At 56.0% G+C, this 25,144-nt stretch overlaps 2 protein-coding genes across 27 annotated transcripts in view; one reads left to right on the forward strand and one right to left on the reverse strand.

Moving 5' to 3' along the window:
- The first annotated feature begins 86 nt into the window (after positions 1-86).
- Positions 87-15,937, forward strand: GOLGA2 (golgin A2). 14 transcript variants are annotated; one of them, XM_068974660.1, is made up of 27 exons: positions 87-191; positions 1,723-1,845; positions 2,809-2,889; positions 5,238-5,354; positions 5,622-5,665; positions 5,768-5,831; positions 6,235-6,294; positions 6,482-6,562; positions 7,352-7,390; positions 7,888-7,950; positions 8,039-8,132; positions 8,223-8,329; positions 9,405-9,463; positions 9,755-9,896; positions 10,747-10,833; positions 10,937-11,044; positions 11,248-11,335; positions 11,688-12,025; positions 12,336-12,449; positions 13,114-13,359; positions 13,442-13,517; positions 13,769-13,857; positions 14,139-14,357; positions 14,451-14,553; positions 14,646-14,752; positions 14,826-14,979; positions 15,068-15,937. In XM_068974660.1, exons 1-27 carry the CDS (start codon positions 144-146, stop codon positions 15,280-15,282), a joined length of 3,066 nt encoding a protein of 1,021 aa, XP_068830761.1. In that variant the 5' UTR covers positions 87-143; the 3' UTR covers positions 15,283-15,937. The 14 variants fall into 14 exon arrangements, with proteins under 14 accessions (XP_068830761.1, XP_068830776.1, XP_068830768.1 ...); XM_068974683.1 differs by having other exon boundaries at positions 117-191; positions 11,248-11,333; positions 11,704-12,025; XM_068974689.1 differs by having other exon boundaries at positions 135-191; positions 6,235-6,298; positions 6,495-6,562.
- A 778-nt stretch (positions 15,938-16,715) lies between these two features.
- DNM1 (dynamin 1) overlaps positions 16,716-25,144 on the reverse strand; it is a 43,329-nt gene continuing 34,900 nt past the window's right edge. For 4 of the 13 annotated variants that reach the window (XM_068970087.1, XM_068970117.1, XM_068970069.1 and 1 more), the window contains 5 exons: positions 24,145-24,250; positions 23,117-23,287; positions 21,614-21,831; positions 21,000-21,215; positions 16,716-17,884 (listed from right to left, as the gene is read on the reverse strand). In XM_068970087.1, coding sequence (XP_068826188.1) covers positions 17,812-17,884; positions 21,000-21,215; positions 21,614-21,831; positions 23,117-23,287; positions 24,145-24,250 — 784 coding nt within the window. In that variant the 3' untranslated portion in view covers positions 16,716-17,811. Of the gene's footprint in view, positions 17,885-18,844; positions 18,867-19,593; positions 19,596-20,999; positions 21,216-21,589; positions 21,832-23,116; positions 23,288-23,666; positions 23,679-24,138; positions 24,251-25,144 lie in introns of those variants that run through there. The other 9 variants (XM_068970078.1, XM_068970059.1, XM_068970127.1 and 6 more) reach the window with 7 other exon arrangements.

A 25,144-nucleotide genomic window follows, 5' to 3' on the forward strand; every position in this document is an offset into this window, starting at 1 on the left:
CACCGCGGCCTCCTAGTACCGCCCCGGAGCCGCCTTCTCTGGGCTGAGTGGCACCGCGGCGCGGTGGCTGCCGGAAGCGATTCCGCAGAGGTTGACGGGATCGTGCTGATGTGGCCCCCCCACTTCCCCCGCCCCGTCCCGGGATGTCGGAAGAAACCCGACAGAGCAAATTGGCTGCGGCCAAGAAAAAGGTAAAAACGTGCGGGCTCGCGGCTCCCTGACCCCTCCGAAGGCCGGGCCATGGCCAGAGTTTCTGTGCTGCCTCTAAGGCAACGGGGTGAGCCCCTCGGCGCCCCTTGGCGCCCCTCCCCCCCACCCCCGCCAACAAAGTCTTCGCAGCCAGTCCCGCCCCCCGCTACCCCTCCGCCCCCCGGCTGCCCAGTCTCCGCCGCCTTCACTCGTCACCCCCAGGTGACTTTGGGCCGGTGACCCCCGGGGCTTCCCACACCAGGCTTGGCCTTCGTCTCCTGTCGCCCGGAACCGCACCTCCGCAGCTCCCTGGTCTCCCTAACTCCCGGACTCCGAAAACCTCGGTCCTGGCCTTTGCATTTCCCCCCAACCAACCGCCCCCCGCCCCCCGACTCAACGCGGAGCGGCTACTCGGGCGTTGCTAGGGATGAGTGCCATGTGGCTACGTCATAATGCCTCTCGGAACTGTCATTAGTGCCTAGAAAACTCGGTGTTAAATTTTACCACCCAGTTCCCACTGTGTTTTCACATCCTTTCCCGTCTCTCTGGGTCGCGGCACCAGCTTGAAAAAGGAGACTCGGGGGGATATGGGACCTAGATCGGACCTGGGTTTCAGGCTCCCTCACCTCTAGACTTGTACCCCCATCGTTTGATGTAAAAAGCCTACACTTCCCCCAGTGACCTCCAAACATTGACAGTATTTCTGGGTGGCTATGGGGAGAAGGTGTTTGGTTTAGTTTGGTTTTCTCCCAGGTCTCTATCCAGAGAGACTTTCACATTTTTAATCGGAAGTTTCTACTTCACATTCTAATTTTCCATGATTCTGAGACTAGAGGGCCCGTCACTCAGCATTCAGTGCTCCTCTGAGGAGCACATCCAGGGAAACAACTTCACAACGGGGAATCTTTCACAAATCATCACCTCAACGTGGGGCAGCCCAAGTGCCACAGGATAAATATGGGACTGATGGATCAGTTTTGCTTGATTTTCTTGAGAGAGAAAAAACCTTTTATACTAATATACGTAGGGATGACATTTGTGTAGATTTGTATGATTATAATGGACTTCTCTCTGAAATGTGTTTGGGTTGTCCTCTTTCGGTTATGTTTCCAGAATCACTAGGGGTGTGTGTCTTCTCTACCTTCTGCCATCAGGATATATTGATGTAAAATTTTGAGAAGTACTGGTGTGCAGCTCTAATAGAGATGGAAGAAGGGACCCTGATGTCTGATCAAATGATTACATTTCTTCTGCTGCTGCTGATTTTGCCCCCTAGCAGCTGCTGATTGATGTTGTAATCCCAGAACTCAGAGTCAGAAGGCTGAGTTTAAATTCCGTTGTTGCCTTTCATTGCCACCTTTTGCTCCTAGCCACGTTACCAGTCCATTTCAAGTCATTGAGGACGACAGCCCTTGTAGGGTTGTTGTGGCATTAAATTAGAAGGCGAAGAGTATTTTGTAAACTTTGTAAAGTAGGATGTGGATCCAGGGGGCGTATAGTTCTCATGAGCCTCACTGCTTTTCCTTTTTACAGTTAAGGGAGTATCAGCAGAAGAACAGCCCTGGTGTTCCTGCAGGAGCTAAGAAAAAAAGAAAGATCAAGAATGGCAGTAGCCCTGAGACAACCACTTCTGGTGATTGTCCGTCACCTGAGGATGTGAGTCTTGCCTGACCGCCTTCCGGGGATGAGGCACTCAAGGGGCAACAATAGAGGGTAGTGGTTAAGATTGTGGAAGAAATGTCAGATATTGGCTAAGAAGTTTGGGTTTGAATTCTCCCTTTCTCTCTGCAAGGGATATGGTTTTAGGCAAATTGTTTAAGCTCGTTGGATCCCTGTTTCCACATTAGTAAAATTGGGGTAATGCTGTCTTACACCAAGGAAGTTGAAATGAGATTGTCGTTGTTTTTATTATAATCCCCTAAAACAGGGCCTGGTGCAGAGTAAACTTTCAATAAAGTGTAGTTGCTAGTTGACTTAACTGCTCTGGTGATCTTCCCAAGCCTCATGGGGAAAGCCAGGCAGCTGCTTGCCCTCAGACTTTCCATTTAGAGGCCCCAGTAGAGCCCCAGAGTGTGGTGAGGAGAGGGCCTCAGGCACTTGGATTAGGAGACCATCTGAGTTTTAAGACCATCTTTGCCACCAGCTTGCTGGGTGGCCCTGGGAAAATCACTTCCTCCCCTGGGCCTCAGTTTCCTCATCTGTAAAATGATACTGGTGGATCAGATTATTGCCTTTAAAGCTTATTTTTCAGCTGTAGCCCCTCTCCCGCCACTTCATTCAAGTGGACCCTGTTCCTGAAGTCTGGTTTTTAAAAGTCTAGGCCTGAGGGTCTAAGAAGCTATTAAGAGCTGCATTGTTCATCTGAGGAGCTATGTGACTGCATTGTTCAGGGGACTTCTCCATCTGTTTGTTTCCCTTGATTTCTGCCTTTGGCGAGGCAGCAAGTGGCTACTTGGAGAAATGACCCAGGCCTGTATTGATCCCTTCTGACCCCTTTCTCTCTTCTCCAGCATGCCGTTGCCCCAACCCGTGTCTTCTTCCTTCCTTGACTCTCTTGCCTCTCTAAGCCACTTTTCTCTTTTTCCCCTGCCCTTGTTTTTCCCTTTTCGCCTCCTGTAGATTCAGGACATTCTGGAGGTGCTGGTGTCCGACCTTAACCGCTCCAATGGGGTAGCGATCCCCCCATTGGACAAGTGGAAGGTGAGGCAGTGCCAAGACCCCCTCTCTGGCTTGCTCCCTCCCAGCTCTGCATGCCCTGAGGCGTCTTTGTTGTGGGGGAGACTTTGTCTCTGGCTTATTTTATGTTGCTGTCATTAACCCTCGGCCTGTTCACGTCTGCTGTTTCACCTGCTTGGTTGATTGGGTTCTTCCCCTTGCCTCCCCCCCACCCCTGCCCCCACCATCTTTTATCATCTTGGAGAAGGTGAGATGCTCCTTGGAGGTTAAAGGTAACTTGGGAATAGTTTCTGGAGCAGGTGTGTGGGATTAGGGCTCTTTGAGCCTTCAGTTTGAATGCCTGGTGGTGTTCTCAGACTAGGAGAGGTTAAATAAAACCATACCTTCAAATCTTGCCCCCGGGCATCTGTCCCCAAAAGACCGGTAGACCACAAAGCAGTTTGTGATTTTTTTTTTTTTTTCAGTTCATCAGTTCCTTTTGGTTTGGCAGTAAGGAATGTAGGGTTAAGAGAAAAGGAGCTTACTTTATAATAGTTAGAAGGATTGAGGTTATTTTTTCAATGGAACTCACTGTAAGTGATGTGAGGTTCACCAAACACATGAGTGATCAGGACATTCTGCCCCTGTTCTCTTTTAAAAATCTACTGGACACAACTGTATTCAGTGGGACATTGAAAGCAGACAGCTAGTGCTAGGTGCTGGAGAAAACAGGTGAAAGAAGCAAGCCAGGACGTGGCGGCATTCCAAATGCTTAACTGAGGCAGAGGTTCATCCTAAATGGATTCCAGGCTGGAGAGGGTGGCATTCGAAGCTGGTCTGAGGATTAGAAGTGGGGAGCATTCATCCATTTTGCGAGTGGGGGACCCAGGCAGAGGATGTGGTCACAGGTAACGGCCAGGACTGTGAGCTCACAGAGTATTTTCCAGAAAGAAGGGGAGCCTGGGATGCACCTGGACTAGGCGATGACCTCCTCCAGACATGATGTTGGCACTTCCTCCTTAATTAACTTCCTCGGGGAACATCTCCCAGGCCAGAGTAGGACTGGAAGGGGGCCAGGTCCTGCTGGAGATGGGCAGGGGGAGAGGGGTGGGGCCAGGGCCCTGGTGGCTGGGGTGAGAGAGTCTTCAGTCATCAGGACTGCTCACACCCAGTCACTCAGGTCTGTCCAGGTGCTGTGACTCACCCTGTTGGCTCTCAGAGGATCCACTGGGTGGTCCGGGGAGGGCACATGGGCCTCCAGGAGTCCCGAAGCCCTGGCCCGCATCCGTCCGCTCTCCTGGAAGTGAAGACCCATAACCCCATGTTCCCTTCTTGTTTTATTTGTTATACTTTCTTTTTTTTTTGCTGCACTGCACAGCTTGTGGGATCTTAGTTCCCCAACCAGGGATTATTAAACCCATGTCCTTTGCATTGGAAGCGTCCAGAGAGCAGGCTGCCTTTTCCCTCAGGAGAGGTGCAGCCTCTCCTTTCCAGATCCACCTTGGCTGGCCAGGCCTTGGCTGCCTGGCTCTCTTCCCTGGCCAAGCTTCAGCTAGTCAGTCCTCTGCAGTCTCACCTGTTGAATGGTAGCTCTCAGGAGCCAGCGGCTTGGACTCAGTGTCAGTCAGGCCTGAGCCTGGAGAGAGGCCCAGTGGGGCTCTGGTCAAGCAGGTGAATCCACCTGGGTGGGGGAAGAGGGGACTTCTCTGTGGCCCCTGGTCCTCAAACCCACAATTCTTCTCCAGGAGGCCAGTAGTAGACGTCTTCTCTCTGGTTTCTCAGCTGTTTTTGGTTGGGTAGGTGTTTAGGAGCTAGGAACTTAGGGTGGGGTAGCGGCCACAGTTTTCTTTCCACCTCCAGGAGCAGGAGGAGCCTTCTTGTTTGACGGCTTCTTTCCCAAAAAAGGCATGACTCGGGGACACACCCAGTGGTTGGGAGGAGGGATGGAAGGGAGAGCAAGAAGGAGGCAGATGCTCTCTTCCTTTATCACTGCCACGTTCTGCCCAGCAGGGTCCGGGGGAGGGTCACTCTGGCACAGACTGGCCCTCTGGAAAAGCAACGCCTGCTTCTCCCTGACCCGGCACGCTTTCCTCTTACCTGCTGCGGCTGCCAGAGGGCAGCCTGGCCCTGCCTCTGACTGAGCTCCACAGAGGATGATGCTCCATGTTCAGGAAGCAGGCCTCACTGCCCTTGCCCTGAGCCTCGGTCCAGAAGGCGGCAGAATGGCCCGAGTTCTAGGCGAGCCGCAGCCACACCCCCACGTGGCTCCCAGCACGTGTGACTGTCACAACTGCTCAACACCGGTCCTGCCAGCTCTGCACCCCTGCACTCATGACAGCGAGGCGCTCTTTGCCCTGCGTGGCCCCCTAACCCCCTGCTCTGTTCTGTGACAGGCGCCCAAAGACCGCGCCGCTCCTGCTACACCATCTGCTGATGACACCGTGTCACCTGGTGGTGTCCCTTCCCCCAGTGCTAGTCCCCCCCGTGTCACTAGCATGGCATCCACTCAGGTTTGTGCCTCTTCCCCTTTGGCCCGCTCTGTGTTCACCCCCTCCTGTTTCCTGGAGGACTGGACCTCCTGTGGACCCTCGTCCTTTTTTTCCAGGTATCTTGGCTCTGTGAGCCAGGTGCCCTTCCTGAGGACTGGGATGGGGGAGCCCAAAACCAGACTCCCCTTAAGCTTCAGGGAGGTGGAAAGTGGTCGGAATGAGCTTGGTGCCTGTAGGTGGTTCCTCCTAAAACTTGAATGACCAATTCCTGTGTTTCTTCCCAAACAGAACCATGATGCCGACAACGGTTCTGGTCCCATTGATGAAAGCACGTGAGTGTCTCCCACGGGGGCACCAGTCCCTAGGCCACCGCCCCGTGACCCCCCCTTTCCCATCGAGCCTCCTGCACCCCTGACTGCTGTGTTCATCCCCAGGTCCTTTTCATCCACCGAGAGCCTGCGACAGCTGTCTCAGCAGCTCAACGGTCTTGTGTCCGAGGTACCCCGAAAACTGGAGCCCGGCATGGGTTAGAGTAGGAGGGAAAATATGATAGAAAGAAACTGAGGCAGAGACTCCCCAAAGGAAGGGAAGATCCCGGGACCGGGCAGCTTGGCTGGATAATGTTTAGCTGATCATTACTTCTCTGAGTCTCCTCTTTGAAGCCATGCAAATGAAGGGGTTGGACGATGAGATTGGTTATATCGTTTGATCCTGTAGCTGAGAGCTCTTTGGGAGGGGAGGGACAAGGGGGAGCTAAGAACCAGGAGAAACTGGCACAGGGAGGGATTAAGGGGCAGGAGGCAAGTTAGGCAGAAGAGGAAATGTTACCAGTTGATGGGGAAGGCAAGATGCTGGAGGGGGTCAGAGAACATCTCCATGTGAGCCCTTTCGTCTCTCCTAGTCTTCGTCTTACATCAATGGGGAGGGCCTAGCATCTCCTGCTAATATAAAGAATCTGGAGGTAAGTGGGCCTGCACCTTGGCCCAGTGACCCTGCAGGCCAGCCCTGCCCCCCACCTCCTCCCATGGTGGGGGCTGGGTGCCTCACCCAGCTGAGACAGCCCAGACACCCCCCAACCCTAATGATTGCTCTCTCTACCTCTCCCCCACCCCTCCTCCACCTCCTCCTCCTCTCTGCATGCGCCTCAGAGCCGGTACCAAGAACTATCAGTAGCCCTGGACTCCAGCAATCTAAAAAACAAACAACTCAGTAGCAAGATAGAGGAATTGGTAAGAGTCCGGTGTTGTCCCCTGATCCATGCTGCCAATATGGGGCTCCGGTCTCACCTTGGGGCTCTTGAAGAAAGGGGCTAGGGATCCCTGGTGCCAAGGGAGAAGGGGGTGCTGGGAGGCCTAGGTCTCAGCTGGAGGGACCCCGGAGCATGGCATGCAGCATGGCTCTCTCTGTGGCTGCCCTCTTTGCCTGTTCTGTTCTCCAGACACCTCTGCTCGAGTCCTCCCCACCTTGCCATGGGTCTGTTGCCTGTAGGGGAGGCACTAGCTTGACTGGTGTGTTCCAGCCCTGACCCGGCCCCTGATTTGTTCCGACTTTGACCTTGGACAAGTCACCTCTCCTCCTTGGCCTTTAGTTTCCTGAGGAGGTAGAATCAGAGGGTGTCCAAGGTCCCTTTTAAGACCAAAAAAAGGTTTCAAGGTCCTTTTCATTCATGTATCAGTGTTGTTAAGAACAGAACCTGGCCTGTGATGTGTTTGCTCAGCGAACATTCCTTGAGTGCGAGCTGGCAGAGGGTGGTCTTTACCTTCTCAGACCTCATTTCTAGAGGTTTATGTCATTGTCCCTTCAAGGGAATCAGATCCAGACTCTCGCTGCTGTAGCCATGAGCAAAACCTGCCAAGGCTCAAAGTCTCTTAGCTTGAGAAGCGTTCATTCGTTTGTGTCCCCGTGAACCCTCCCTTTCTAACCCCTTCCTGGCCCCTGCCTGCGGCCCCTCCTCCTTGGTCTGAGGATCGTGGGGAAGGAGGACAACCTCAGTCACCTTCCTTTGCCTCTCCCCACAGAAACAAGAGAACCAGGAAACTTTGGATCAACTGGAAAAAGTAATGTGATTTCTTTGTTTCTTCCATGGTTAATGGGGCTTCCCTGGTGGCTCAGTGGTAAAGAATCCACCTGCCAATGCAGGAGATGAGGATTCAATCCCTGGGTCAGGAAGATCCCCTGGAAAAGGAGGTGGCAACCCACTCCATTGTTCTTGTCTGGGAAATCCCAGGGACAGAGTTAGCCTTTCGGGCTACAGTCCATGGGGTCGCAAAAGAGTCAGATACAACTTAGCGACTAAACAACCAATGGCTGATGGGTTTGGGGGAGGATTCAGATGTAGAGGACCATTCTCCTCTTGGCTGCTTACAGCCTGGAGGAATAGGGGGCTTCCCCCTTTGCCTCCTCGCCAGTCTTCCACTCCCAGGGCGCCGATTATCTGTTCTCATTGGTGGGCCTGTCCTAGGCCTGTGGTGGCATCCCTGGGCGGGGCACATGTCCTTTTCTCTTTCACTTTTGCCTCCTCCCAGTAAGAGTTGTTTCTTCTCTCTTTCTGCAGGAAAAGAAGGAATTTGAGCAGAAGCTCGCAAAGGAACAAGGGGCTCTGCGAGAGCAGCTGCAGGTGAGCAGACTCTTCCAGGGTCCCTTGTGGCCCCCAGGAAACATTGCTTTTCCACATTGTCAGCACTCGTTTGGCCTTTCTCCCAAAGGTCCACATTCAGACTATCGGGATTCTGGTGTCAGAGAAGACGGAGTTACAGACAGCTCTGGCTCACACCCAGCAGGCAGCCAGGCAGAAAGCAGGTGGGAATCTAGGCACCCTTTTACCCTTGGGCTGGCTAGGCCTTTGGTGGGATTCCTTCTCTGGACTTCCCCTCTCTGCTGTCATTTCAGGGGAGTCAGAGGATCTTGCTAACCGCCTGCAGTCTTCCAGGCAGCGCGTGGGAGAGCTGGAGCGGACGCTGTCTGCCGTCTCCACGCAGCAGAAGCAGGCCGACAGGGTGAGCCCAGCAGCCTGCCCGTCCCCTGGAGGTCACGTGGAAGGGTTGTGAGCCTAAAGGTCTCTCCGGCAGGATGGAATGACTGGCTGCCCAAACGGCAGCACTGTCCGTTTCTTGCTGCGTTAGAGTTGTGTGGTTGTGAAACGCGATCTGGACACGAGTTGGTTGCCATGGGCGAGTTGTGGGGAGGGGCTGGGGAGTGCCACCCAGAGCGAGCACTAGATGAGCCCAGACCCTGAGTGTCAGCCAGCCCTGCCTTTAACTGCATGGGCTCTGGCTCAGGTGCTGGGTGTTCGGGCTGTGAAGGTCCAGATCAGTATTTTTAGTCCATGACCACACTAAAAAGGGAGGAGTACATGTGTGATATACACGACATGTCGGAAAGGACTCATGTCAAACCCAAGCAAGGGACTTCCCTGGTGGTCCAGAGGCTGAGACTGTGTGCTCCCAGTGCAGGGGGGAGCTAGATCCCACATGCTGCAACTAAGACCCAGCGCAGCCAAATAAATATTTTTAAAAAGCCCAAGGGAGAGGAATAGGCTGGCTTAGAGACCTGTCGCTTTTGTACCTTCTGAGTTTGGGGCTAAGTGAATGTCCCATCCATTCAAAAAATGAACAAAAGATTACAGTGCATTTTAATCCATCCCTTGTGGTCATGCCCTAACCCCAGGGCCAAAAACAAGGTTGAAGAATCCCAGGCCTAAGTGATTTTAGGCGAGCTCCTTCACCTCTAATATTCCCCATTCACTGATAAAATGGAGATAGCAGCTGCCTCCATGGTGATTGTGAGTTGGAAATGGGAATGTTGGCTAAGAAAGTGTTCAGAAAAGGTTCAGAGGTGATGCTGCTAACAGTGAAAACGGTGGCCAGCCCAGAGTCAGACCACCCCACCTTCCTCTTCCAACCTTCCCGAGTCCTTACTAAAACCAAAGGAGAGCATGAGCTTGGATGAGCTTTGAAAAAACATAAAGGCCTCACACCAGGTGAGGACGTGTTGCTGGGAGCCGTTCTGTTGCTGTAGTTGGGCTGCATTTTCCGCCTGCCTTCTCCTGACCTCGCCTTTCTGTGTTCACAGTACAACAAAGAATTAACCAGAGAGCGAGATGCCCTCAAGCTGGAATTATACAAGAACAAGTAGGATGGGGGGTGATGGCGGGGACTGGGAAGTGGGGGAGATCCAGGGGAGTGGGGTGAGAAAGAGGGTACATGTTTGGACGTGTGCAGAGCCAGGCTGTCAGTCAGCCATGCCCCTAAACCCCTGCTATGGCCTCAGGCAGCTCGTGTCTTCTCTCTGGGCTGCCACTTGAGACTTCTGGTGCTGGGGTCCCTTCCAAAATGACTTTAATGGCAGGAGTAGTGGGTGGATCATGGGAGCGTTCCTCTCTGTTCAGTACTCACACTTCCCTCCATTGCCTCTGGCTGTAGTAAGAACAACGAGGACCTGAAGCAGCAAAACTCAGAGCTGGAGGAGAAGCTGCGGCTCCTGGCGATAGAGAAGTCAGCCATGCAGCTGGGCATGGAGGATCTGCAGAAGAAGCTGGAGATGTCGGAGCTGCTGCTGCAGCAGGTAGGGCTGAAGCCCTGGGGTGTGCAGGCCCCACCTGGCAGGGCCAGGGCCTCTCAGGGTCATTGTGGTGCCCTCCGACCAGGAACCAGAAAGTTTGGATCCTTGTTCTGGTTCTGCCATAGACTTCTCTAGAGACAAGAGAAAAACCAGGACCTTGCCCAGATCTCAGGAATCTGATACGGCTTATTTATTTATATATATATATATTTTTAAAGCATCCTAGTTGAAAACCATTGTTTTATGGATGATGTTGGGTTGGCCAAATAGGTCCTTTGAGTTTTTCCATAATATTGCATGGAAAAACCTGAACAAACTTTTTGACCAAACCAATAGTTGTAAGGCCAGCCCATGAGTTTCTGCTTCCTTCCTCTTGGATGCCAAGCCTCCAGGTAGACAGTGCCCAGGTCAGTTTCTTCTTCATTGTTTTGGTATGCCCAGCAAATTTCTGCCTTCGTGCCACCTGTAAGGGTATGGTTAAAGTATGCCATGTTCATATATTGGAGTACTATGTAACCATTATAAAAACTTAAAGTTATCTTATTTTCAGCAAAGTGAAATTAAGTTGCAGAACCATATATGATACTATCCCTGGTACTATGCATCAATGAAGCATGTTTGCGTACCTGTGGAAAAGGGTCAAGAAGGATACAGACTGGATTGGGGAGGTTGGGAGAACTTTGAACACTTACTAGCAGAATTGTTCACGTTGAGTATTTAGTGAAAATAAAGCTTGTAGACATGGTACTAACAATATTAAGGATAACCCTGAGTTGTACTTTGACCTTTTGGGGGTGGGCGTTGCGTGGATCAGCCTGGGCCCCCTGATCTAACCTCGTTTTTCACCATCCAGTTTTCTAGTCAACCTGCCCCTGATAGCAGCCAGCAGTTACAGCAGGCCCTGGAGGAGAGGGCACAGCTGGAGACCCACGTGGAGCGGGTGAGGCTTTACAGAGGGAGGGGTACAGGAGACCCCAGGTGACCAGGAGCAGGTGAGGCCCCCCCCGTGACAGCCCCTGCTAACTTCTGTGCCCCTCTCACAGCTGAAGGATTCGCTGAAGCAGCTGCAGGCAGAGAGAGACCAGTATGTGACAAACCTGAAGGAGGAGAGTGCCATGTGGCAGCAGAAGATGCAGCAGGTGCTGGACCAGGTGAGGCGTGGCCTTCGATCCCCCCGCCCCCTCCACCTTGGATAGGTCACTTGGTCTTCCTGGGCATCATGTCATTTGCTGTGCATAGCTGGAGGTGGACGTGTGTATCTGGAGGTGGGGGTGGACAGGGGTACAGTCACCCAGCCCGTACTTGACCTCTCCTTCCATGTGCGCCCCCACCCCCACCTTGGTGCTTTGAGCAGATGAGCAAGTTGAAGGAAGAAAAGGAGCGCAGTGTGTGTCAGGCTCAGGAGCTGGAGACCAGCTTGGCCGAACTGAGGAACCAGATCGGTGAGCTGGGCCCCAGGGACCTGGGGATGGAGGCCGGTGTTGGGGCTGGTGAGGGTGGCCGAGATTGGAGGTGGGTGGATGGAAGGGCATCGTGGCCCAGGGAAAGAGGTCCATACCAGCAGTTGGCAAGGCTTGCAACTTCTCTGAGCCTCAGTGTCCCCATCTGCAAAAAAAGGGGTGAAGTGTGCCCACTGTGGTCTGAAGCATAAAGAGCTCTGAACGTGTCTTGAAAGATTGAGCCAGGAATCCAAGATTGGGGGCAAGGAGGCCGAGTTAGGAGCTGTGGACCCCGAAGAGGGTGCTTTCGACGCGGCCCAGCCAAGAGACCCTGATGGTGTGCTCCCTTCCTCAGCTGCGCCCCCGCCCCAGGAGCCCCCGGCAGGGCCCTCGGAGGCAGAACAGTGGCTGCAGGCGGAGACTGAGCGGCTCCAGAAGGAACTAGAGAGCCTGGCTGGGCAGCTGCAGGCGCAGGTTAAGGACAACGAAAGTCTGAGTCACCTCAATCAGGAGCAGGAGCAGCGGCTGCTGGAGCTGGAGCGAGAGGCCGAGTGCTGGGGGGAGCAGGCAGAGGAGCGCAAGCAGATTCTGGAGAGCATGCAGAGCGACCGCACCACCATCAGCCGCGCGCTCTCCCAGAACCGCGAGCTCAAGGAGCAGCTGGCCGAGCTGCAGAATGGATTCGTCAAGCTGGTGTGCAGCCCCGCCTGCCCAGCCCACTCTCCTCCCTGGCTAAGCCCTTTGGGGGTGGGGTGAGACACTTAACCCCTCTGGCAGCCTTGGTTTTCCCACCTGTAAAATGGGTGATATGGACCTTTCATGACTGGTGCCCACAAAGGCACCCTGGGAGCCAGAAAGCCCCGCTTGGAGGAATGTGGGAGGGTGTGGAGGTGGGTGGACTTTCCTACCTGGCTCCACACTTCCCTGAGCTGTGGGAGCTGGACACCAGGTTTTGGAGTCTCCAGCTGCGTTGGGTGGCCACTCACTGCCCCTCTCTATGCAGTCCAATGAGAACATGGAGGTTACCAGTGCGCTGCAGTCCGAGCAGCACGTCAAGAAGGAGCTGGCCAAGAAGCTGGGCCAGCTGCAGGAGAAGCTGGGGGAGCTGAAGGAGACGGTAACCCCTGCCCCCAAAGGAAGGGCTAGGAGACAGGCACCCCCCCAGGCAGGGGGGTGGGGGGCAGCCAGAACAGCTGACCCTGGGGTCCTTCAGAGCCTGTGACTGATACCCCCTGGCCTCTGACTTTCAAAGTTGGGTAGCCCTATGCCGTAGATCCGTGTCCCTGCTAGAGGCATCAAACCCGTAATTAGAGAAAAGAGACATACAGTGGCTAGCTCCTTGGGTTCAGCCCTGAATTCCAACCTTGCATCTCTAAGGCTCAGTTTCCTTATGTTAAAAGGAAGTTAGTATTTTTCTCCTAGAAGCATTGGGGATTAAAGGAGAATCCTGCAGGGGAAGCCGCAGGCATTCAAGTGTGGACCTCACAGCTGTTGGCCAGAAAAGCTGTTCTGCTTTTCCACTCATCCATAGCCTCGAGTTAAGATAGAAAGACACTTGCTATGAGGGGTGAGGCTGGGTGAAGGCGGCACGGGGCTCTGGACGAGGAAGCCGGGACCCGGGCAACCGGCAAAGCCCTGTGCAGTGTCCGTCTCCGACTGAGGGGTCTGTGCCCGGCCTCCCTGGCCCAGGGGCTCAGACTGTGGAAGCAAGCCACTCCCTGCCCTCAGCCCCCGGGGTCATCACCCCACCCCTGCCCTCACCCCCCGGGGTCTGCCCGCAGGTGGAGGTAAAGCGCCAGGAGGTTCAAGATCTGCAGCAGCAGCGGGACGAGTACCTGAACCACCTGCAGCATTACGTGGCCGCCTGCCAGCTGCATGTGGCCGCCTACCAGCAGCTGGCCTTGGAGAAGGAGGCGCTGCACAAGCAGGTGCTACTGCAGACCCAGCTCATGGACCGGCTGCAGCACGAGGAAGTCCAGGGCAAGGTGGCGATGGAGGTGGCCCGCCAGGAGTTACAGGAGACCCAGGTGAGGGCGTCGGGGCGCTGGGCCCCTGAGAGGGAAGGCCTGTGGCCTGTGTCCCTCCTCACTCTCTTCCCTGGCCCCTTAGGAGCGCCTGGAAGCTGCCAACCAGCAGAACCAGCAGCTTCAGGCCCAGCTGACCATCATGGCTGTGCCTGGGGAAGGTCAGTGGGGAGGCCTGGAGGGAGGACACTGGCCTGAGGAGCAGGGGGACGTCTGGCAGCATGGCACCGAGTTGTTTTTCAGCCCTGAGTTAGATGAGGCCATGGGGACGGTGGGTCCTCTTCCCCCGGCCACTGGCTGGCCCAGGGCTGCAGAGTGAGGTTGGGGGCAGACCTGGGCTCCGAGCTTTCTTCCAGGCCTGCTCCGCCTCCGTGGTCGGGGGGTCTGAAGACCCCCTGTCTGTCCCCAACAGGAGACGGACTGGACAGTGAGGAGCAGGATGAGGAGGCTCCAAGGCCTAAGCTGAGTGTGCCGGAGGAGCTGGAGAGCCGAGAGGCCCTGGTGAGCGGACCTCCCCGCTCCTCGCCTGTCTCACTCCCCCCACCGCCACCCTACCCCACCCCCAGCGGTTCCTCTCAGACACTCTTCTTTGCGGTTTCTTCCCTCCATCTCTGGTCGTCCCCCAACCTCCCCTGGGAGCCATGGTCAGCCAGCATGTCATCTTCCAACCACAGGCGTGCGCCCCGAGACCCCGAGAAGAGGCATGTCTCTCTGCCTGCCCGCCCACCCCTCTCTCGTCCTGCGTGTCTGCCACAAAAGCACATGTGCCCTCTCCCCCGCAGGTGGAATTTTTCCACTCGGCCTTGGCCAGTGCTGAGGATGAGCAGGCCCGGCTACGCGGGCAGTTGAAGGAGCAGAAGCTACGCTGCCAGCGCCTCTGTCACCTGGCAGCCGCAGCCCAGGACGGGGTGGAAAAGGAGGCCTCCGCCCCCAGGACTGGGGGAGACAGTGTGCCCGCGGAGGCCCACCAGGCCCTCCAGGTGGCCATGGACAAGCTGCAGGTGCGTGAGCTGCCCCCCAGTGGGGTCCAGGAAGGGTGGGGGCCCCTGTGGGCAGGTCGCTGCTGAGCCCTGACCCTGCCCTTCTGGCCTCAGGGCCGCTTTACGGAGCTCATGCAGGAGAAAGTAGATCTGAAGGAGCGGGTGGAGGAGCTGGAGCATCGCTGTATCCAGCTGTCTGGAGAGACGGACACTATTGGTGAGTGGGGAGGCGGGGCCCAGGGCGGGGGGCTGGATGCGGGCAGCACCACATTGCCTCTGAGCCACGTCTGCCCTCCCCGCCTCCTGCAGGAGAATATATCGCCCTCTATCAGAGTCAGAGGGCGGTACTGAAGGCCCGCCATCAGGAGAAGGAAGAGTACATTAGCCGGCTGGCTCAGGACAAGGAGGAGATGAAGGTAGGGGTCCTTCTGCCCGTCTCTACAGGCCGGGGTGGGGTGCGGCGGGGCTGCTGAGTACTTCTCCCTCCAGGTGAAGCTGTTGGAGCTCCAGGAACTGGTTTTATGCCTGGTGGGTGAACGAAATGAATGGTATGGCAAATTCCTGGCTGCCCAGAAACCTGCTGGTGAGCCCACTACAGCACCCCACACCTGCCAGGAGCCCAGCACTGCTGACAATGAGGGTGGTGAGTAGTAGCACCCTTGGGGTACTGGTGGGCAGGCAGGGGTGAGCTGGCACACCACTCTAAGCTCTGCTGCCCTCTCTCCCCAAAGGTCTCCAGGAGGTGAGCCTCGCCGACAATGTGGAGCCCCCCCAGGGGACCCTGCAGGGCCAGACCACCCCTGAAAACCCCACCGCGCAACAGATCATGCAGCTGCTGCGTGAGATCCAGAACCCCCAGGAGCACCCAGGCTTGGGCAGCAACCCTTGCATCCCCTTCTTCTACCGAGCTGACGACAATGACGAAGTGAAGATCATGGTGATCTAGTGGCCTGACACCGGCAGGCAGAGACCGCAGACATGGCGCCGGGGGCTTTGCCCCCACCTGTCCCTGCCCCCTTGTCCCTCTTTCCTGCCCCCCCATCCCTAGACTAGCACGCTGAAACCCTTGAAGAAAGGGGTATAAGCCCCCCGTCAAATGAGGGGAGACAAACAGGTGCAGGCCCCTTGCCATCTTGGCCAGGGCTGTGTCTTGATCTCTGGACTGCTACTAGTTCCAGAGAGAAACAAAGAGCCAGAGGCTCAATTAAAGGCAGTTTATTTAAGAGGCGGGCCTTCTTGGGGAGCAGGGGCTCCCTGGTGGCTTCCTCACCCCTACCAAGCAGTCCTTTCAGAGGGGCTCATGCATCCTCTATTCAGAGGCACTTTGGGGCCAAGTGCCCCCTCCTTGCCCAGCTTGACAACTGGGCAGCACTCTCACAGGCCTTGGGACAGTTGGGCAAATTGAGGCCAGGCAAGGACATAAGCTGGTGGCGGAGTGGGCTCCCTCCCCAGTGTTTATACTGTAACTCTGTAACATTTTGTATATTCTGGAGGTAGGGCAGCACCCCCGTATCTCAGCGGAGGTTGGAGCTGGTGAATGGGGAGGAACTTCTATTAAATATTTGGGGCTGGGGAAACTTATTTATTAATAGTATAGGGTAGAGAGAGAAGGTGGAGGCGGGGACGGGTTTGTGCCTGGGTGATTCGACTCCTGTTTCGTTTCACTTTTTATTGCTGAATAAATGAATTTAGCCATACTGCTTGTCCTGGTGTGTGCCTTTTTCCTGTCTCTGGGTCCTGGGGTCTGTGCCATGAGCACTGAACAGGGAGCAGGTCCTGCCAACAGAGGGCAGGCTTCTAGTTGTGCCAATCTCCAGGGTGTCTGGGCACATCCAGTGAGGCTGTTAGAGATCTTTTGAGGCCTGTCACCCACTGCTGCCTGGTGAAGCCTGGGGGACCCCAGAGGGGCTCTCAGGGGCCATCCTGCCTTAATAGCGGAGTGACTCGAAGTTGGATCTGATCTCAGGGAGGGAAAGCAGAGTGCCGCAGCACCAAGTGCTGACTTCCCCAGCTCAAGTGTCCATTCCATCACCCTGTCCCTCCACAGTGCCTGGCTGGCCCGCGCCTCTCCCCCTGGGCCCCCTGGTGGCCAGCGTAGGCTTCGCAGGATCAGCTGACGCCAAGTGCTTTCCCAGTAGGCTTCAGAAAGGATGGGGCTTTCCCTGCCCCACAACATCTTAAAGCATCGTATCAATAGCTGGGCACCCCCATCCCTCACCCCAATGTTTAAACCTTTACCTCCCCCCAAGCGCCACAGTGAACACAAGGCTTCAGAGGACACGCTGTTCCCCATCGTCCAGAAATGGGTTTTATTCTCAGCTGAGAGACAGCAAGACTGATAGCAGTCAGAGAACCACACAGCTGCCAGCACAGTACCCCCACGCTCGAGGAGGGGGTTGGGACGGGAGGATGGCAGAGGGGGCTGGCTGTCTACAGGCTGGGCATGACAGTGGGGCTCACTGGAGGTGGCACGCTTTGGAGGGGGATGTCAGGGTGACAGGTGTTCCCTTGTAGTTGGGCTGCAAGACTCCTCAAGGACAGCACGGTGATTGATTCCTGACACCAGAGCCGAGCCTTGGCAATAGATATGTTTGTATATGTATATATATGAGTATTTATAGATATTTATAGAACAGGGCAGGAGCAAGACCACAGAGGGGCACAAAATTTCACCAACGTCACGCCTGCATGTGTCAGCTCACCACTACAACAGACTAAGTCACAGGTGGAGGGGAGGCTCTGGGGCTGGGAAGCCACCGTCAAGTCACAGAACAGCCGTCCGGGCAGGCTTGGAAAGGGAGGTCTCCGAGGAATAGGAGGGATCTGGTTAGAGGTCGAAGGGGGGCCTGGGGCTCTCAGGACGGGATGGACTTGCCTGACCCGATCGGCTGGCAGTTGGAGAGAAAGCAAAGAGAGAACGGGAGAGAGAAAAGCAGGAGAGAGCTGGTAAGGCAAAGGCAGCCAAGCCTGGAGGTGGCAGGGGGAGACGAGGGCATGGGCAAGGGTTCTGGAAGAGAGGAGAGAGACGAGAAAGGGAAGGTGGAAGGGAAGAAACTGGAGATGGGCAGGGGCCAGAGCTTCACGGGGACCTGGGGTAAAGCTGGGGGCAGCCCCCACCCCACCACTCACACTGTTCTCTCACACACCACCAGGCAGTGCACCCACAGCTCCAGACACGTGCTCAGCCCCCTCTGACATCCCTTTTCTCTGGCCTCCTCCCCATGTCTTTCAACCCACTGGCCTGGGGCCATCCCTAGCCTCAGAGGGTGTGGGACCCTGAGCCCCACGCAACAGCCCACAGGCCTGATGGAGGAAGACAGGAGAAAAAAGAACACCGAACCAGGAGGCTAAAGCTAACAGCATGGCTGGAGGGAGCACTAGAGGCCCCTCTGGGTGGGCAGAAAGCCCGTGAGTCCCCCAAAGGGACCCTGGGGAGCCAGGGAGGGCAGGCGGCCGGATGCCAGTGGCCACAGGCTTATAAGTCTAAGAGGGGAGCCTCAGCTGGTCGGGGGACCGCAGGTCGTGTAGGTGAGGCTGGGCCCTTCCTGCTGGGGAAAAGCAGAAGAGCGAGAGTCAGCGCAGGTGCAGAGTGGCAGGCGGGTTCGCTGGGCGAGTTTTGGGGGGGCCCAGCCGGGGCAGAACTCGGAGAAGGTGACTCGCCCAAGCCCGCAGACACTGTCACCCCCTTGGCCGAAAAGGGTAGGTCACCCCTAGGAGCCACGGGCCCAGGTTGGGGGGAGTCTACGGGCCACCTAGAGTGCTCCACCTGGGGCTGAGGAAGGTGCTGGAATGATGAGACCACGGAGGCCAAGGAAGGGGCTGTGAGACCTGCCCGGCCTGTGAGGTGTGCTCTGGGCTGACTGTGGATAGGACACCCGGGCCCTCCAAAAGCATTTGACCATCAGAGCCTTCACCCCCAACTGCTGCTCAGCTGCTGGCACGGTTGAAGTGGTGGGACTTGGACCTCCCCTGCCCTGAAGCTCTTTGGGTCTGAAGAGCTCCCAGGCTGGGAGCCGGCTGCCCGTCCAGGCAGCAGGGCTCACTCAGGTCGGGGAAGGAGTATGGCACCCCAGGGTGAGGTTCCAAGGCCTCTCTGCCGCCTGAGTCCAGCCCCCTACACACCACCCTCACCAAGCTCCCTGCTCCTGACACCGTGAACCATGAGCTCTGAGCTCTTTCTGACGGCTCCAGAGGGCACCCTGGGGGGCTGCCAGCTTGGGTGCGGAGCCTGACCCAGGACCTCCCCAGGCTCTTGCCAAGGAGCTCGTGGGCGGCGGCACTGAGTCCCGAGGCTCGCTGAGAAGGGAGGTGAGAGAGCCAGCTGGCAGCAAAGACAAGAAGAGGAAAGAGTAAGTCTGGAGCTGCGGAAGGGAGACGGAGGTGGGGTGGGGGGGTCCTGCCTCTGAGGTCCCAGGTGCGCCCTGCAGTGCGGAGCTGGTGCGGCAGGGGGCAGACACACCGTTCATGCAGCAGGCGGAGAGGCCTGTACCTACCGTGGCTGACGCTCCTCAGGGGTCACTGATAGTGATTCTGAAAGACAGCACGAAATCAACATGGCAGTTCACACGCACGGACAGAGCAGGGCCTGGGGCTGAGGGACACACACACGCACACGCCTGGGCGTGCACACACATGCGGTGAGGGCCCACGGCCCCGCATGCACACGCTGACACACATGCCCACAAACAACACGCATACACCGCTCCCCCCCCACCCCCAAGGCCCAGCAACCTTGCTGGCTGGCGGCACGTGCAGCGTGGATCTGGGGCATGCAGCCACTGGGCACACTGAAGCACACGCGGGGCTGCGGTCACAACACAGAAGCTTGCCTCCCGCACACAGGAGGCAATTTGCACCAGCTCCCTGCACACTCGTGCCTGGCGTGCTCAGAGGGCCACCTGCATTGCTCCAGAGGGGACAGGCCTTGCTTTCTTAGGGTCCAGCTCTCACATCTCCAACCCAAGAGCCTTATGTGGCTCCCTACTGCCCACGGCATTGAGTCCCAACAAGACAACCTCTTCAGCGGACTTCAAAGTTTCTCCAACCTGCTCCACCCCACCCAGGGCAATCTTTTTCGATTCTTCCTCATTCTATCTGCACTCTGCTCTGGCCAGCAGCTCTTAATGCATTCCACACTAAACCTTTGCCTACCTGCTGCTCCTTACCCCAAAGCCCTCCCAGCTCCTCACCACCTGAACCTTATCTCAACCAGCCCTGGAATCTCAAGGAAGTCAAGCTGCCTTGAAGCTCCCCAGACTGCTCTCTCCCTGAGGCCATGACTTTCCATGTGTCAGTTAGACCAGAGCTGTAGCAGGTACCAAATATTACAGCTCTCATGTCACACCTCAGCACAGGCCTGGGCATCTCAAATACCCTTAGAGATCTGAACTCAGGTTGAAAGTTGACAGAGAGTTTCTATGGCCACTTTTCCAGTTAATGTGGTATCTCTATCTATAGTCACTGTCTCCCCTGATCCCGACTCCAACCCTGGGAAGGCAGAATGTTAAATATCATTTCGTAGAAGGGAAACTGAGGCCCTAGAAAGGAAAGCAACTTGCTTGAAGGCCTACTCCAGTCCAGCGTCCCTAAACACCACCGTGCTGCCTGCTTTAACCCCTCCACCTTGGCCATCAGGTCATCACAGAGCAAGCCCCATCTCTGCTTCATTTTAGATCCATGGATGTTAGACCCATGGCCCTCCCCTTCAGCCATCTGGAAACATAAATGGATGCTATTGGTCTGATGTGTCCTTCCTCAGAGAACATGGCCAGTGGAGACAGGGCAGACTGAGTTAGACATCAGAGTGACTTTCCTTGAAAGAAGGTCATGGGTCAAGAAGGCAAAGGCAAGGGATGACACAGAATCCTTTTCCCTGGAAATTTCTGGGAATCGGCAGCCTTTACCCACTCCTGCTCTCACACCCACCACCTTGCTCCAGGCTGGGCGGGGCCAGAGGCAAGGGAAGGGAAAAAACCATCAGGCTCCCCCACGGTTCCCAGACCCCTTTCCCAGCTGCTCCATGCCCTACCACATGCCTGGGTGCCATTCTTACACTCTCACACCTGTGTGCACGCCCACACATACATATCACACACCGTGCTGGTCACACAGTCACAACCTGGCCTCTTTTCCTGTGGGACAGAGGCTGGACAACCTCGAGGACAAAGGTTCAGGACTGGGGAAGTGGGGGCACCAGGGTAGCCCTGAGTGTAAGTGAACAAAAAATCTACCCATCCAGAAAGGATTTGGGTTCAGATCCTCAGACCTGAAGGTAGGCTCCCTAGGGGCTGGGAGACAGCAGTAGAGGATGGAATGGAGATCGAAGGAGAGCGGCTGGAAAGGAAAGAAGGGATGCAGTATGGGGGAGAGAGAGAGTGAAAAAGGAGGGAAGCGCCATGCAAGTGCTGGAAAGAAGAGGGCAGGTGGGATGAGCCCCACTGCCCCCTTCCCAGAAACGACCACCTGCGGGACTCAGCGCTCCCTGGGGGCAGGCTCCGCCAGCCCTCGGCCACACCCCCGGTGGCTCTGGCACCCATGGTCCGAGTGACTTGGACGGAGAGGCCCGGCTCTGGCGACCCAGGCCGATGCTCCAGGATCCGCCCCACCTCCCTCCCGGCCTCGCCAGCCTGGCGATCTCTGCCACCGCTTTCAGCCCCTACTCACCTGGGGACCCCGGGCGGGGCGCGGTTGGGGCGCGAGGGCACCTGAGGGGGAGGACCGAAGGGGTCAGGGGAAGCCCCCGGCCTGGAGGGCACGGGGGGCGCTCCCCCCAGGGCGGACCCAGCAGGCGGAGGCCCAGGAGCAGGGCCCCGCGACCCGGGCCGGGCTGGGGGCACGGCAGGGGCTCGGCGCTGAGGCGTGGGGCTGGACGTGGGTGACCTGCGGGCGACAGAAACAGAAGGACAAGCAGGGGAAAGATGAGCTGCTCCGCCCCACACCGAGGCCCCGCCCCCAGCCTGGTGCAGGCCACGCCCATGCGCGCAAGCCCCCGCCCCTCTCGGCCCTGGGTTCTCTCGGGTGTTTAACCCCGCCCTCCCCCCCGGAGGCTCCAACTTCCCTGCTCCACCTGGCCCGGCAGCCAGCGCTCCACGGCAAGCCCCGCCCCGCGACAAGCCCCGCCCTCTCTAAGCTCCGCCCCTCGCTCCAGGTGGGAGCCGCCCCGGTGACGCGGGCGCGCCACTGCCCGGTCCCGGCCCTCCTCCCGCGGGCCCCGGGCTGGGGGGCTTTGGGGCCGTGGGAGCCGGCCCTGGTACCTGCGTCCGGTCGGTACGCTCTGCACCTGCAGCCAGGAGTCGTCCACAGGCGGGGGCATGGGCGTGCTGACAGTGGTCGTGTTGATGTCGCCTATGATGCTGAGCGCCTCTTTCAGTGCGTGGTACATGCGCAGCATCTCGTCACGCCGCTGTGCCTGCTCGGCCGACTCCTCCATCAGTGTGTTCTGGTCCCCGCACGAATACAGGTTGGCCAGCAGCTCCGAGAAGATGAATTCCTTGGTCTGAGAGTGGGCAAAGAGAGGAGAGGATTGGACCCCTAGGCCTGTACCAACCAAATTTGCCCTCCGTCCCCGGCCCTTCTAGGAATCGGAGCTCAGGTATGGGGCTCTGCCACTGCCTAAACTCAGAGATCTCCCTTGCTCCCCCCTCCCCCACTTGCCCTTTTTCTCAGATGATCCAGAGAAGAAAAGTGAACTGTTCAGATCATAGATCTAGGACGGACACCCAAGGGCTATTAATATCACACATCAGGACTCAGCTTTATTCAGCCTCAGTTTCCACATCTGTAAAATGAGGTGAATGAGTACTAAGTTGCTTTAGTCATGTCTGACTTTTGGCGACCCCATGGACTGTAGCCCACCAGGTTCTTCTGTCCATGGGATTCTCCCGGCAAGAATACTGGAGTGGATTGCCATGCCCTCCTCCAGGGGGATCAAACCTGCGTCTCTTATGTCTCCTACATTGGTAGGCAGGTTCTTTACCACTAATGCCACCTGGGAAGCCCAAAATGGGTAGTTACATCCTTTCCAAAGATTTGTATGTTCCACTGGACCGAAATAAGGAAAATGACAGTTTAAAATGTTCTGAGCCCTTGAGTACCAGGTGTGAATTTGTGCCAGGACTGGGTGAAATACAAGTCTCTGTGTTTAGGAGGTGGGTTAATGTTCTTAAAAATCCCTCAATGTTACCTGGTCCAGGCTCTGGAATATTTGTGGAGAGAATATTTGTGGAGGTTTTTTATGCCATTGGCTTGTGTCTCATTTATTTGTTATTTAAATATATATTGAGCGCCTATCACATGCTGGGAACTGTGTTGTTATGCACTTTATAATCATTTAATTCCCAATTCTATTATTATCCATATTTTACAAATAAGGGAACATAGCCTCAGAGAGGGTAGTTGTTTGCTTAGAATCACACAGGGAATTTGTGGCAAACCCAAGATTTCAACACAGTTCTAATTCCCCTAGGGCTATGGTTTTTCATTAAGCTACAGGTGGAAGTATTTCTGGGGCAAGTATTTCAAAACATGGTCTGGGAGTTCTCAAAAGATGCAGATTCTGAGCCCTTTCTGGAAAAATTTAAGCATGTCTGGAACAATTTGGTTGTGTGAATCTATAGAGTAATATGTGAAGCTCATACGAAGATTCTATCGGACAGCTCTGGCATGGACCCCTGCCTCCCTCCCCAGATTCAGTCCCCCGTGGCTGGCCTGTGTCTACCCGAGGCCAAGCCGGCCACCCACTTCCCTGGTCCTACTGCCCCCCAACAAGGTGGTGAACCCACGTTGTTGATCATGAGATGCATGATCGTCTTGGGCATGAGGTCCCGGACAGTCTTGTTGACGATGGCCATGTATGAATCCACCAAGTTCCGGATGGTCTCCACCTGCCGCTCCAGCTGTGGGTCCATGGAGTGCATGAAGCTGTCCGAGCCATTCTCCTCCGTCTCACTGGCCTGCCATTAAGAACAAAGGGCATCAGGGTGGCTGGGCCCTCAAAGCCAGGTACGAGGCATCCCCAGGGTCCCAGCCCCTTCAAGGATGGCTAGAAGCTGGAGCACAGAGAGAAGCAGCTGGCCTATATACAAAGACACCAGCTCCCCCAAAGCTCTGGGTCTCTGGACACGAGTGCCCACCCTAGTGCCTCTCAGGACCCCAGGCCCTCATTCAGCCTTGTCTTGGCTCTGACTCTAGTACCTAGAATTTGCCTTACTTTTCCAGTCCGTAAATTAGGAAAAGGACATCTCCAAGGTCCCTTCTGGATTCTAAAGACCTGGCCAGATCTAGCCCTAGGCTAGAGATGCCTGGCAGAGGGTGAGGGAGGGGCACACTCACTTTCTCTTTGTCCTGGGAGGCCCACACCAAAGCCACAGAGGTCACCACATCAGCATTGCCACCACCGCCGCCGCCACCAGTGAGCATAGCCGAAGCAGACACACATAGAGAGGAAAGAGGAGAGACTGAGTAAGCAATCTGGGCGCTGCACCCCAACTCGAAGGCAACTCTCGACTTTGTCACAGTGAAAGAGGGGAGAAAAGTGAGGGCAATCACAAGAAACCACCATCATATGAAAGGGATACAGGAAACGCCATCTGCAGCAGAAAAGGGTCATGTAAAATGGCATTGGAGAAGGATGGGAGGAAGGCTTAACTGATCCCACCCCGGGGCAGGTAGGGGGAGGATCCCTGCTATTTCGGAGCCCAATACCTCGAAAATATGGCACGACTTGGCATCACTGAGGGTGGCTCCCCTGCAGGATCCCTTATTTTAAGCTGCTTGCCCCTCCCTTACCTCCCCTGCCACTCACCCCAACACGCTCAGGGTACACGCCAGCCCTTAGAAAGGAGGCCTTCCAGCTATCCACCTCCTCCTGTGTCTCGCAGGCCAGCTCCAGCTGCCGATAATCCTTGTAGACATTCCTGCAAGGTGGGGCCAGTGGTGAGGGGTGACAGGGCAAAGCCCCTTCACCTTGGTAGTTAAGGGCACACGTGGACAGGGGTCATCATGCCTGCAGGGCCAGTCCTGGCTTTCTCATTTCCCAGCTGTGGCAAGTCCCTTCCTCTCTCCCAGCCTCAGTGTTCTCATCTGGAAGATGGGTTAATAATAACAATTCCTGGGACTTCCCTGGTGGTCCAGTGGTTAAGACTCCATGCTCCCAATACAAGGGGCCCAAGTTCAATCCCTGGTCAGGAAACTAGATCCCACATGCTGCAACTAGAGGACTTGCGTGCCACAAGATCGAAGATACTGTGTGTCGCAACTAAGACCCAGCACAGGCAAATAAATTAATAAAAAGTTAAAAATAGTAACAAGTCCTGCCTTTTAGGGTCCTTGTGAGAATTCAGTGAAATGAGCAGTAAAATACTCTATTAGAAAGGGACTGAGGCCTCATCAAAGGGGCACCCGTGACATTGCAGTCCTTGGTTTAGATCTCAAGCCCCATTGCCCCCTCCCTAGCTTTCTCCTCTTGGCAGCTATATTGAACCCGCATCTCTGAGTGGGAGAAAGGCCTCTAGAGTCAGCCCTGGGTTGGGAGGTGAGAGGCCTGGTACTGACAGTATCTTACCCAGGGCAGTTACTAACCAAGTGCTTGCAGAAGGGGAGGAAGGAGGGAAGGAGAGACAGAGGGGGAAAGGGAGGGAGGTCAGGTGGGAAGGAGAAAGGAAATAGGGGCGGGGGGCACAGGCCAGGAAGGAGATCTTGACATGAGTCTAGCACAGAGGAGAAACTCAACAAATGTTTGTCAAATGAATGACTTGCTGGGGGGCTGGGGGCAGGTGCCTCTCCCTTCTGGATCTGTGGGCCCCATGGGG

This window comes from Capricornis sumatraensis, chromosome 1, assembly GCF_032405125.1.
Source record: "Capricornis sumatraensis isolate serow.1 chromosome 1, serow.2, whole genome shotgun sequence".
In the NCBI taxonomy this organism is placed as follows: Eukaryota; Metazoa; Chordata; class Mammalia; order Artiodactyla; family Bovidae; genus Capricornis; species Capricornis sumatraensis.